Consider the following 12,954-nt stretch of genomic DNA (forward strand, 5'->3'; position numbering starts at 1 on the left):
AAACATCTTTAATGGATATGATCTCACTGATTACCAGCTGCTTTTCTACTACTTCTCTGACTCCAACCATATTTCTGGTCGGGGGGGGGGGGGGGGTTTTTAACATAAGGCAACTCCTCAGCTTCCTCAGAACCTTTATGCAGCAGACCCAGCGCCTTAAAAAATATGAGGCTGGCATGCTGCCCACTAAACAAAAGCCTTCTTTTACCAGAGGGGTCCATGAAAGATGGTGCACGGTCAGTATCTCTGCATGAATTCCTCTGCTCCAGTGCTCCCTGAGGAAACCTGTGAGCTCTGGACACCTGGACTTAATGCGCAGCTCATGCATCCAACATTCCTGCAGTGCACATGGTAGGAAATGTGGTGTCATGGTATCAATATTTCTAGCCAGTGGAAACCATTAAGAAGGCAAGGTTTTATCAACTATGTCCTCGAGTTGCTATCGAGCTCCAACATGTTCTCATATTTTCTTATAAGATAAGAAAAAGAAGACATAAAAGAAGATCGTTTGATCCATGGAGTTATACTGGCTCTCAGAGCAATCCCATCAGTCCTATTCCCCCACTCATTTCACTGTAATCTATTCTGTCTCACATATCCATAAACTGCCACCAGATTCCCCTACATTACGGATAACTGAAAGAGACCGATCAACCAGCACGTCTTTGGGATCTGGAAGGAAACTGGACCTCCCAGGGGAAATCCATGTGTTTACAAAGAGAACATGCAAGCACCAGAAAGCACCAGAGTCAGGATCAAACTCAGGATGCTGGAGCTCTGAGGCAGCAGCACTAACTGCTGCATCAGGTTTATGCTCATCAGGGTCAGTAGAGAATCAGCAATGGAAAGGGCAAGATGAAGTTGGGGCACTGGGGAGCCCATATGCCCAGCCGTCATTGCCAGCTTAATTCCAAAAATAAAATTGTTTCCTTCAGTTAGTTTAGGTATTTGAAATTCTGAAATATGAACATAACAGTCTTTAAATCCTGATACTGAACTATATTTTATGTTGACTACCATATTATTTGCTGTTATGCCATATTTTATTTAAAAGACCAAAGTTAAACTTAATACTTACTACCAATTCAAAGCTATTCATTATCAGGAATAATACCAGTGCAGTAATTAGTCCATAACTAAACAAATAACGTGAGCATAATATTTGGATACAGTGAAACCATTGCACCTCATCAATCATTTGGATAGTATTCTAAGTGACAATTAATTGAAAAGAATTCTGATACTAACATATCACATAACTTGTTTTTCAGCAAAATGAGACCCAAGAAGACTGGACAATTCAAGCTGTTCTGGAAGGGAAGGACTTCTTTGGCCCATCAATGCTTAATATACGAGCTTGTGAAATGTCAATGTACCCATTAATGTTCAAACCAGATTTTGAGTGTGTGACTAGGGTAAGGCTTTTGACTGCTTTTAAATTTTGCATAGTTAAATCACTGTTAGGCTGTGTTATGCAGGCAAATAGCCTCTCTTGCAATGAAAACAAAGTAGCAGTAGGAGAAAATGAGTACCTGACAAAAAAACCAAAGTAGGAATGAATTTGTACTTTCATCAGAGTATACAAAGCTCATTTATGGAACCTCCTCTTTCATGTAATGACATTCTAAAAACAGTTTTGGGATTCTTGACAAAATGTTTGTTGATTTTAATTCAAAAATAATTAATGCATCCCTGCCGGAAGAGATGAAGTTTCAGTGTTGTCAGTGTTATGTTTCGCTCTGATAATTCCCAATGGTAGAATAGTCCAGCACCTATGGGAAGTGTGTCCATCTGCAAGCTTCTGTTAGACCACGTAGAACAGTTGGAGCTGCGGTTAGACTCGCTATGGAGCAACAGGGATGCTGAAAATGTCATGAATGGTATGTTTTGTGAGCTAGTCATGCCACAGGTACAGAAAGAAAGAAGATGGATGACCACCAGGAAAGGCAGCATGTGCAGGTTGGTAATGCAAAATTCCCCTGTGGTCACTCCCCTCTCAAACAGTTATACTGGTTTGGGTACTGTCTGGGAGAGGGAGGTGGCCTCCTTGAGGAAATTGGCAGCAGCAGCCAAATTTGAGGCACTCCTGTTGGCTCTGATTCACAGCAAGGAAGGGAAATGTCTAGGCAAGCAGTAGTGGTTGGGGATTCATTAGTGAGGGGAACAGAATGAGACTCTAGAATGGTACATTGCTTCCTGGTATCGGGGTCAGGGGGTTTCTCATTGGGTGCGAAACATTCTGCAGGAGGGTGGTTCTGAAGGAAGAAAAGCCAGATGTTGTGGTAAACATTGGTACTAACAGCAGAGTTAGGGATGAGGTCCTGCAAAGTGAATTAAGGGAGTTAGGCAGAAGGTTAAAAAGCAGGACCTCCAGGACTAATCTCAGGATAATTTCCTGTGTCACTTGGTACTGAGGGTAGAACTGGGAGGATAGGACAATGAACGTGTGGCTAAAACCGTGGTGCAGGAGGGCTTTAGGTACTTGAGTCATCAGAACCACTTGTGAAGCAGGTGGGACCTGCACAAAAAGGATAGCTTGCACTTAAGTCAGGGAACAGTTTAGTCAGGAAAACAGATAGGAGTTTCTGTGGCAGTGAGCATGAATCCCGGATGGTATGTTGCCTCCCAGGTGCCAGGGTCCGGGATGTCACTGATCAGGTCCACAGGATTCTTGAGCGGGAGGGAGAACAGCCAGAAGTCGTGGTTCATGTTGGTACCAACGACATAGGTGGGAAGAGGGATGAGGTCCTGAAAAGTGAGTTTAGCGAGCTAGGCAGAAAGCTGAAGAACAGGACCTCGAGGGTAGCAATCTTGGGATTGCTGCCAGTGCCATGCGATAGTGAAGGTAGGAATAGGAAGAGATGGCAAATAAATGCGTAGCTGAGAAATTGGTGCAGGAAGGAGAGTTTAAGGTTTTTGGATCATTGAGATCTCTTCTGGGGAAGGTGGGACCTGTACAGAGAGGACAGGTTACACCTGAACCTGAGGGGGGCCAATCTCCTTGTGGCCAGGTTTGCTAGGGTGGTTCAGGAGGGTTTAAACTAGATTGCGAGGCGGAAGGGAACTGGAGGAGTAGGTCAGAGGAAGAAGGGGATGGGGAAAAGTCAGATCTGACAGGTAGAGAGGCTTTGAGGAAGGAGAAGCAGAGTACAGGCTATACAAGTAGTAAGATGGATGGACTAAAGTGCATTTACTTAAATGCGAGAAGCATCAAGAATAAGGCAGATGAATTGAGAGCTTGGATAAGTACATGGGACTACGATATTGTGGCTATTACAGAGACATGGCTGACATCAGGGCAGGAATGGGTATTGAATATTCCTGGTTTTCAGTGTTTTAAAAGGGATAGGGAGGGGGGGAGAAGAGGAGGAGGGGTGGCGATACTGGTCCGGGACACTGTTACAGCTACAGAAAGGGTAGATAATGTAGAAGGATCCTCTCAAGAGTCAATATGGGTGGAAGTTAGGAACAAGAAAGGGGCAGTTACCCTCCTGGGAGTATTCTATAGGCCCCCCGATAGCAGTAGGGATACTGAGGAGCAGATTGGGAGGCAGTTTTTGGAAAGATGCGAAAATAACAGGGTTATTATAATGGGAGACTTCAACTTTCCAAATATTGATTGGCACCTACTTAGTGCCAAGGGTTTAGACGGGGCACAGTTTGTTAAGTGTGTCCAGGACGGATTCCTGACACAGTATGTTGACAGGCCAACTAGAGGGAAAGCCATATTAGATCTAGTTTTAGGTAATGAACCGGGACAGGTGACAGATCTATCAGTGGGTGAGCACTTGGGGGACAGTGACCATTGGAATTGTCATGGATAGGGATAGGGGCAAAGAGGACAGGAAGATAATTAATTGGGGAAAGGTGAATTATGAGGCTATAAGGCAAGAACTTGGGAGTGTAAATTGGGATGACATTTTTGAAAGGAAATGTACTATGGAGATGTGGTCGATGTTCAGGGATCTTTTGCAGGATGTTAGGGATAAGTTTGTCCCAGTGAGGCAGAGAAGGAATGGTAGGGTGAAGGAACCATGGGTGACAAGAGAGGTGGAACAACTAGTTAGGAAGAAGAAGGCAGCATACGTAAGGTGTAAGCAGCAAAGATCGGACAGGGCTCGTGAGGAATATAGAGTAGCAAGGAAGGAACTTAAGAAAGGGCTGAGGAAAGTGAGAAGGGGACATGAAAAGGCTTTGGCAAGTAGGGTTAAGGAGAATCCCAAGGCTTTTTTCTCGTACATGAAGAGCAGAAGGATGGCTCGAGTAAAGGTAGGTCCAATTAAAGACAAAGGTGGGAGGATGTGCCTGGAAGCTGTGGAAGTGGGTGAGGTTCTCAATGAATACTTCTCTTCAGTATTCATCAAGGAGAGGGGTCTTGATGATGCTGAGGACAGTGTTGGTGAGGGTAATGTTCTAGAGTATGTAGATATTAAGAGAGAGGATGTGTTGGAGTTGTTAGAAAATATTAGGACAGATAAGTCTCCGGAGCCTGACGGGATATTCCCCAGGCTGCTTTGTGAGGCGAGGGAGGAGATTGCTGAACCGTTGGTTAGGATCTTTGAGTCCTCATTGTCCACGCAGATGGTACCGGAGGATTGGAGGATGGCGAATGTTGTCCCCTTATTCAAAAAAGGTAGTAGGGATAGTCCAGGGAATTACAGGCTGGTGAGCCTTACATCTGTGGTGGGTAAGCTGTTGGAAAGGATTCTAAGAGATAGGATCTATGAGCATTTAGAGAATCATGGACTGATTAGGGACAGCCAGCGTGGCTTTGTGAGGGGAAGATCTTGCCTCACAAGCCTGATAGGGTTCTTTGAGGAGGTGACCAGGAAGATTGATGAGGGTAGTGCAGTGGATGTGGTCTACATGGATTTTAGTAAGGCATTTGACAAGGTCCTGCATGGTAGGCTTCTTCAGAAGGTCAGAGGCCAAGGGATCCAGGGAGGCTTGGCCTTGTGGATTCAGAATTGGCTTGCCTGTAGAAAGCAGAGGGTTGTGGTGGAGGGAGTGCATTCGGATTGGAGGGCTATGACTAGTGGTGTCCCACAAGGATCAGTTCTGGGACCTCTACTTTTTGTGATATTTATTAATGACTTAGATGAGGGGTTGGAAGGCTGGGTTAGCAAGTTTGCAGATGACACAAAGATCGGTGGTGTTGTGGATAGTGTGGAGGGCTGTCGAAGCTTGCAGAAGGATATTGATAGGATGCAGAGCTGGGCTGACAAGTGGCAGATGGAATTCAATCCAGAGAAGTGTGAAGTGGTACACTTTGGAAGGACAAACTCCAAGGCGGAGTACAAGGTAAATGGCAAGATTCTGGGCAGTGTGGAGGAGCGGAAGGATCTGGGGGTTCATATCCACAGGTCACTGAAAGTCGGCTCACAGGTAGATAGGGTAGTTAAGAAAGCTTATGGGATGTTAGCTTTTATAAATTGGGAGATCGAGTTTAAGAGCCGCGAAGTGATGATGCAGCTTTACAAAACTCTGGTTAGGCTACACTTAGAGTACTGTGTCCAGTTCTGGCCGCCTCATTATAGGAAGGATGTGGAGGCGTTGGAAAGAGTGCAGAGGAGATTTACCAGGATGCTGCGTGGATTAGAGAGTATGGATTATGAGGAGAGACCAAAGGAGCTCGGGCTGTTCTCACTGGAGAGAAGGAGGATGAGGGGAGACATGATAGAGGTATACAAGATATTGAGAGGAATAGAGTGGACAGCCAGCGCCTCTTTCCCAGGGCACCAATGCTCAAAACAAGAGGACATGGCTTTAAGGTAATGGGTGGGAAGTTCAAGGGAGATGTCAGAGGGAGGTTTTTTTACCCAGAGAGTGGTTGGTGCATGGAATGCTCTGCCTGGGGTGGTGGTGGAGGCTGATACATTGGTCAAGTTCAAGAGATTGTTAGATGAGCATATGGAGGAATTTAAGATAGAGGGATATGTGGGAGGAAGGGGTTAGATAGTCTTAGCTGTGGCTTGAAGGGCAGCACAACATGGTGGGCCAAAGGGCCTGTATTGTGCTGTATTTTTCTATGGTTCTATGGTTCTATAAACTGGAAGGGGATCAATATCCTTACAGGGGGTTTTGCTCATGAGCTAATTTGGCAGAGAGTTGGGAAGCATAGTAGCAGTGCAGCAGGTGGGGAGAAAAATGTAGAGGATAAATCAAGCAAGTACAGGGGGCAAAGCAGACGGGGGCAGGTTAGGGATCATGGGAGAACTGCAGGGTCAACTGCAATTACCTGAATGCGAGGAACCTCTCAGCTTAGAGGTTGGATCAGCACTTGAAATTATGATATCATTGCAATCACAGAAACATGTTTGAGAGAAGGCAGGACTGACAGCTTAATGTTCCGGGGTATAGAAGTTCCAGATGTAAGAGAGGGGAATGGAAAAGAGGAGGAGGAGGAGTCACAGTGTTGATAGGGAGAACATAACAGCAGTACTTAGAGAGGATATAGTTCGGAATAAGGAAGGGGTAATCACTTTGCTTGAGTTAAACTACAGGCTTCCCAATAGCCAGTGGGAATTAGAGGAACAGATATATAAGCAAATCACAGAAAGGGATAAGAGCAATAGAGGTATAAAAGTCAGGATTTTAACTTTCACATTGTTGACTGGGATTGCCTTAGTGCAAGGGGCTTAAATGGGGTGGAATTTGTTATGTGCGTTCAATAAACTTTTTTGAGACAGTATGTGGAGATTCCAAATAGAGACGGGCCGTACTTGACTTTATTATAAGAAATGAAACTGGGCTGATGGCAAATGTGTCCGCAGGGAAACACTTTGGGAACAGTGACCAAAATTCTGTACGTCCCAAGGTAGTTATGGAAAGAAATGAGGTTGGTCCTAAAGTTAAGCTCTTTAATTGCGGGAAGGCTGATTTAAATAGTGTAAGAGAATACCTGGCAAAAGTTGACTGGGAGCAAATGCTGGTGGGTGACACAACAGCTGACGAAAACAAAAGCTCACAAATAATTCTGCAGATGCTGGAATCTGGAGCAATACACAAAAAGTTCTGGAGGAACTCAGCAGGTCAGGTAACTTCCATGGAGGGAAATAAACAGTCGACGTTTCGGGCCAAGACCCTTCATCTTCATCAGGACTGGAAAAGAAGAGGGCAGAAGCCAGTATAAGAAGGTAGGGGGAGTAGCACACGCAGGCAGGGGACAGGTGAGTTTAGGTGATAGGCGAGTCCAGGTGAGAGGGAGAAGGAAGGTGGGTGAGGAAGGGGGAGAAGATGTAATAAGCTGAGAGGTGATAGGTAGAAGAGGCAAAGGGCTGAAGAAGAAGGAATTTGGTAGGAGGGGGCAGTAGCCCATGGAATAAAGGATGGGGGAGGGGAGGAGAGGAGATGGGCAGGTCATCAAGGTGGGGGAAGGGAGCCATAGGAATAAGGGAAGACAAAGGAGAGGAAGGAGTTTTAAAAGGGACTTGACAGGCAAGTTCTTTCATACAGAGAGCGGTTGATATCTAGAACTTGTTGCCAGAGGAAATGGTGGAGTCAGATACAGTCACTGTGTTTCAGAGGCATTTCGATAAACACTTGAATAGGCAAAGCACAGAAGGATAGGGAACTAATGTGGGAAAATGGGATTAGTGTGGATGGGCAATAAGGTCAGCATGGATGTGGGGGCTGAAGGGCCTGCTTCTGTGTTGTACAACTTTATGACTTCATGAACACAATATTTCTTTGAGGCTCAAGCATACGTAATGCCCTCATTGAAAATCAAATCCCAAAGTAGATCAGTGTCTTTCAGAAAGAGAAGAATAGGAGCACTTTGGCAAGAATGGTCACTGAAATACATCTGGAGGCAGTGCAGCAGAACCACAAGATCAATCCCTGGTATCCCAAGTTGAAAACATATGGTGTTCTCTCTTAAGAGGTGGTGACTAAGAGGTTATTCTATATAGGGTATAGAAAGATAGTAAATGATAGAGAAAACATAATTTTGGACCAAACTAAACCAACGTCATATAATGTTTCAAATAAATTTAAGGTAATTTTAAGGGCTGCATCCAGAAAATGCTTTTTCCACACAAATTGATGAACATATGGAATAGACTTCCAGATTGGTGAGAGGAGACAAAATTTCATGGGTTATTTAAGAAACATTTGGACGTAGTCAAGAGGAAAATCAAGTTTATTTCTGGATGAAAGAGCTACCGTGGCCTTTTTAATCTCCCTCACTGGTATCCACATGGCAATGTTGTGTGAGATTAAAAAAACCTGTGTAAACAAAAAACTAAGGAACGTATATTTGGTTTTGCAACTTGTTTCACTTGATGTAACGCTGATTATAACATTTTATCTCCATTTAATGCAATGTAAATGTAATTAAATGTATTATTTTGTTTTACTTGGCAGGCTGTTATGTAATCTGGTTAGAAAGCTAATTTCTAACCCGTAATTGCCCTTATATTTTATTATTCTTAACATACTTATTGTTTATTACAGAAATATGTGCACCCTTCAAGTTATTTGGATTATGAAATAGTAGATTAATCTGTCTGAGTTGCCTTCATCAGCTTTATTAATTTTGCCAAACATTTTACATTTTTTAAGGAAATAATTTCCAACTGCACCTGAAATATTTAGTTGTAAAGATAGGAGTAAAAGCTCGACAATGAAAGAGGATTCTATATTTTTTACACTAAAATTTCTCCTGCACTTTTTCCTTTCTCACAGGGTAAACTTGTCCTGGCAAACTTAACAGATGGTACTGAGCGTATCTTCAACCTCAAAGGGATAGGCAAAACGCCAGCAGCAATGGATCATATTGTGGTAGACTGCCAAGTAAGACAGATTACAAAGAAGGTCATAATGGTTCCCAATTACACTCAAACCAAGTTAACATGTAAGGTGAGAATGGTCAGACTTTACCACATTAAGGTTGAGTTCCTCTGAAATGAAAAGTTACATCTTTAAATGGTGTGAATATGTGAATCACTCTGAATAAAAAGGGGAAACAGCAGTGTGTGTGAATGTGTTTCACGTGAATGACACAAAAGTTATGTGTAGGTAGTTGAAGAAAGTGGAATAAACAAGATGCATCCATATCAGTAGTTCTTCATGTCTCTTGGTGATTCATTATAATCATGGCACTAATGCACTTTGAATAAGAACCAACAGGTATATTACACTGATATACTTTATGCTGTCAGCATATGAAGTAATCTAAATATTAATATGTTAGTAAATTGGGTTGACTTAAATTTATTGCAATTAGTATTAAAGACCTTAGTAGGGGTTGGTTGCTTTAATCAGCAATGAATTTGATGTTCTGCACTTCAAAAAATATCATTGGTGGGTAAGCAAAGCATCTGCCTTTTCTTGGCACAAAAACAATGCTAGAAGTATTCAGCAGGTCATGCATCATCTATAGAAAGAGATGCAGACTCAACAATTCATTTGGAAGGCTTTGATGAAGGATCATTGACTAAAAATGTTGAGTCTCTCCACAGATACTGCCCAATCTGTTCAGTGTTTCCTGCATTTTTTGCTTTGCTTTCAGATTTCCCACATCTACAGTTTTTTTTTCGCTTTGATCCTTTTTTTTGGTGAAACACCACATGTAAAATGCAAATAAATGTTTTATTACATCCATAGAACCACAATTGCCCCGATACTGCCACATATTCCAAATAGCTTTACTGGCAATTGAGCCAACAATGTTCTGATATAATAGATTTTAAATTATTTTATTGGTTTAGGGATCATAATTGTACATTTGGGACTCACAATTTTGCTTTTATTTAATTGAAGACTGGTCTCTAAATTGGTACCTGAGTTTATGTTACAGAAACATGCAGGTTGCAGGAACATTAAAATTAAAATTTATCCCCAGGCTATCTTGTTATTGCTTTGGCGATAAAGATGAAATGTATGCCAGTGTTTACGAACTTGACTTTATACTATTAGTGTACACATAAATAGTCCATTTCACACATAAATACCCAGTTTGTTGCAGCTTTTTAATAATCTATTGGAGCTGTGGCAATACTTGACAATTAATTGCACTCATATAAAACGATTTTCTAAAAAAATGTCAATAATTGGCAAAGTAAAATTACCTACATGACTGAATATGCCTTGTTTTATTAAAAGGGATAAAAATATGTTTGCAGGTTGTATCAGACTTGTTAATCGTGAGTGGAGAACCATCTGTTACCTTAAAAGCCAGACAAACTGTTCCCTATGAGATTAATGTTTTACCCTGGAAGCAAGGAAAGTTTACAGGTATGGCTACCAATCCAATAAATGGAAAAGCTTTGAATAATTTAATTTAATTTTTCAAGGAAGTTATCAAGTGAATGTATCACATGTGAATGCAGCTTATTTTAAGTTTTCAGATGATTTTGATAATATATTGTGTAAGAAGCTTGTGAAAATTAAAGCCAAAGTTTCAAAAGAAAAATGGAGATTTTGATGTGGAGATGGTTGAATGGCAGAAAGCAGAAGTGGCGCTGATCTGATACATGTAGGTGACATGCGATACACATCTTTTTAAGACCACTTTTATTCTCCATCTATATGATGGATCTTGCCTCCAGAGTTAGATTATGCATGCATTCACTTATACTTACTTTCTATCTTTCTACTTGTCCCTTGATTTAAGTTAATTGAATTTAACTATGAAGGTTCTTTTGTGTCACTGCATTCAGTTTTTAATATTTCCACTTGAAAGCCTTTATTCCGACACTGTCTTCATGCCTACTCATCCTGCAGCTACAGAAATGCACTGAAATTATTTTGGTGTTGCCGTGGCTCCAAGAGTCTCAATAGGGCAACTCAAAACCTTATACCAGTGCGGGACTGTGCACAGTGCATTCTCTGCCTTGAACAGAAGGGGATTGGAATGTCATCATCCACCCTGACAGCCTCCAGTGCTCCTGAACCCACAGTCACTGTTGTGGACGTAAGATCAGTCTTCTGGAGAGTGAACCAGTGGAAAGCAACTGGCCCGGATGGTGTCCCTGGCCATGTCCTTAGATGCTGCGCAGATCAGTTGGCAGGCATATTTTCAGATATTTTTAACTTCTCCCTGCTTCAATCTGAGGTTCCCACCTGTTTTAAGAAGACCACTATCGTCCCAGTACCTAAGAAAAAAACAAGGTAACGTGCCTTAATGACTACCGCCCGGTGGCTCTGACATCGACCGTCATGAAGTGCTTCGAGAGGCAGGTCATGGCACGCATTAACTCCAACCTCCCAGACAACCTCGACTCACTGTAATTAGCCTACCGCCGAAACAGGTCCATGGTAGATGCCATCTTCCTGGCCCTACACTCATCTCTGGAGCATCTGGACAGTAAAGACACCTACATTAGAGGATTGTTTATTGACTACAGCTCCACCTTCAATACTATAATTCCAAGCAAACTCATCTTCAAACTCCTAGACCTGGGTCTCCACACCTCCCCATGCTACTGGATCCTTGACTTCCTGACCAACTGACCACAATCACTAAGGATAGACAGCAACACCTCTGCCACGATTATCTTCAACACTGGTGCCCCACAAGGCTATGTCCTCAGCCCCCTACTCTACTCCCTATACACTCATGACTGTGTGACCAGATTCTATTCTAACTCCATCTGTAAGTTTGCAGATGATGCCACCGTAGTAGGCCATATCTCACATAACGATGAGTCAGAGTACAGGAAGGAGATAGAGAGCCTAGTGTCATGGTGTCATGACAACAACCTTTCCCTCAATGTCAGCAAAACAAAGGAGTTAGTCATTGACTTCAGGAAGGGCGGCGGTGCACGTGCTCCTATTTATGTCAATGGTGCTATGGTCAAGAGGGTTGAGAGTTTTAAGTTCCTCGGAGTGAACATCACCAGTAGCTTGTCCTGGTCCAACCACATTGACACCATAGCCAAGAAAGCCCACCAGCACCTCTTCTTCCTCAGGAGGCTAAAGAAATTTGGCATGTCCCCATCAGCCCTCACCAATTTTTATCAATGCATCATAGAAAGTATCCTATCCCGATGCTTCACAGCTTGGTATGGTAACTTTTCTGCCTGTGACCGCAAGAAATTGCAGTGAATTGTGGACACAGCTCAGCACATCACAGAAACCCGCCCCTACTGCATGGACTTTCTCTATACATCTCACTGCCTCAGTAAAGTGGCCAGCATAATCGAAGACCTCACCCATCCTGGATATTCTCTTTTCTCCCCCCCTTCCATTGGGCAGGAGAAACAAAAGCCTGAAAGCACGTACCAGTGGGCTCAAGGACAGTTTCTATCCCGCTGTTATAAGACTATTGAATGGTTCCCTAGTAGTATAAGATGGACTCTTGACCTCACAATCTCCCTCGTTATAACCTTGCATTTTATTGTCTACCTACACTGCACTTTCTCTGTAACTCTCTATTATTGTTTTACCTTGTACTACCTCAAAACACTGTGGTAATGAATTGATCTGTATGAACAGTATGCAAGACAAGTTTTTCACCGTACCTTGGTACATGTGACAATAGTAAACCAATCTACCAATGTATTATAAAATGAAATTTGAATTCTGTAATCTGCTGTTACACACTGAAGTAAGCAGGAATTCTCTTGTGGCTTTTCAGAAATTTATTTTGTCCAGTGTGGATGAGCATTGATTTTTATGTAGTTTTTATTTAACTAGGCCTATGTAATCCAGTGTATTAAAAAAAAAGTCATTGTCAAAATACTTGTCACCTGGTTATGCAAAAGCAAGAAAATAACTAAAACAAAATCTGAGTCTTTTACCTTCATGTATAACGTACAAAGTTTAGTTCTGTGAGACAATCCAAGTGAATTAAATGTTAAGTAGAAGTAAAAATTACTTGTCCAAGAAATTACAAAATAAAGCTTCAATTGAATTGGGTGGTAGGTGACAGAGAAGGATACTAAACATACAAGATCATTCAATGTGAAGTTATTGAAGATGATATTCTGAGCAAAGGGCTTCAGCTTATTT

General features: G+C 42.3%; 1 protein-coding gene across 1 annotated transcript in view; it reads left to right on the top strand.

Annotated features, from left to right (window-relative positions):
• Window positions 1-12,954, top strand: part of LOC127569658 (cilia- and flagella-associated protein 47-like) — a 401,309-nt gene that overhangs the window by 241,240 nt on the left and 147,115 nt on the right. Inside the window, 3 exon segments of the mRNA XM_052014458.1 lie at window positions 1,272-1,415; window positions 8,686-8,859; window positions 10,125-10,236. Of these exon segments, the coding sequence (XP_051870418.1) occupies window positions 1,272-1,415; window positions 8,686-8,859; window positions 10,125-10,236 (430 nt within the window).

This window comes from Pristis pectinata, chromosome 4 (genome assembly GCF_009764475.1).
Source record: "Pristis pectinata isolate sPriPec2 chromosome 4, sPriPec2.1.pri, whole genome shotgun sequence".
NCBI lineage: Eukaryota > Metazoa > Chordata > Chondrichthyes > Rhinopristiformes > Pristidae > Pristis > Pristis pectinata.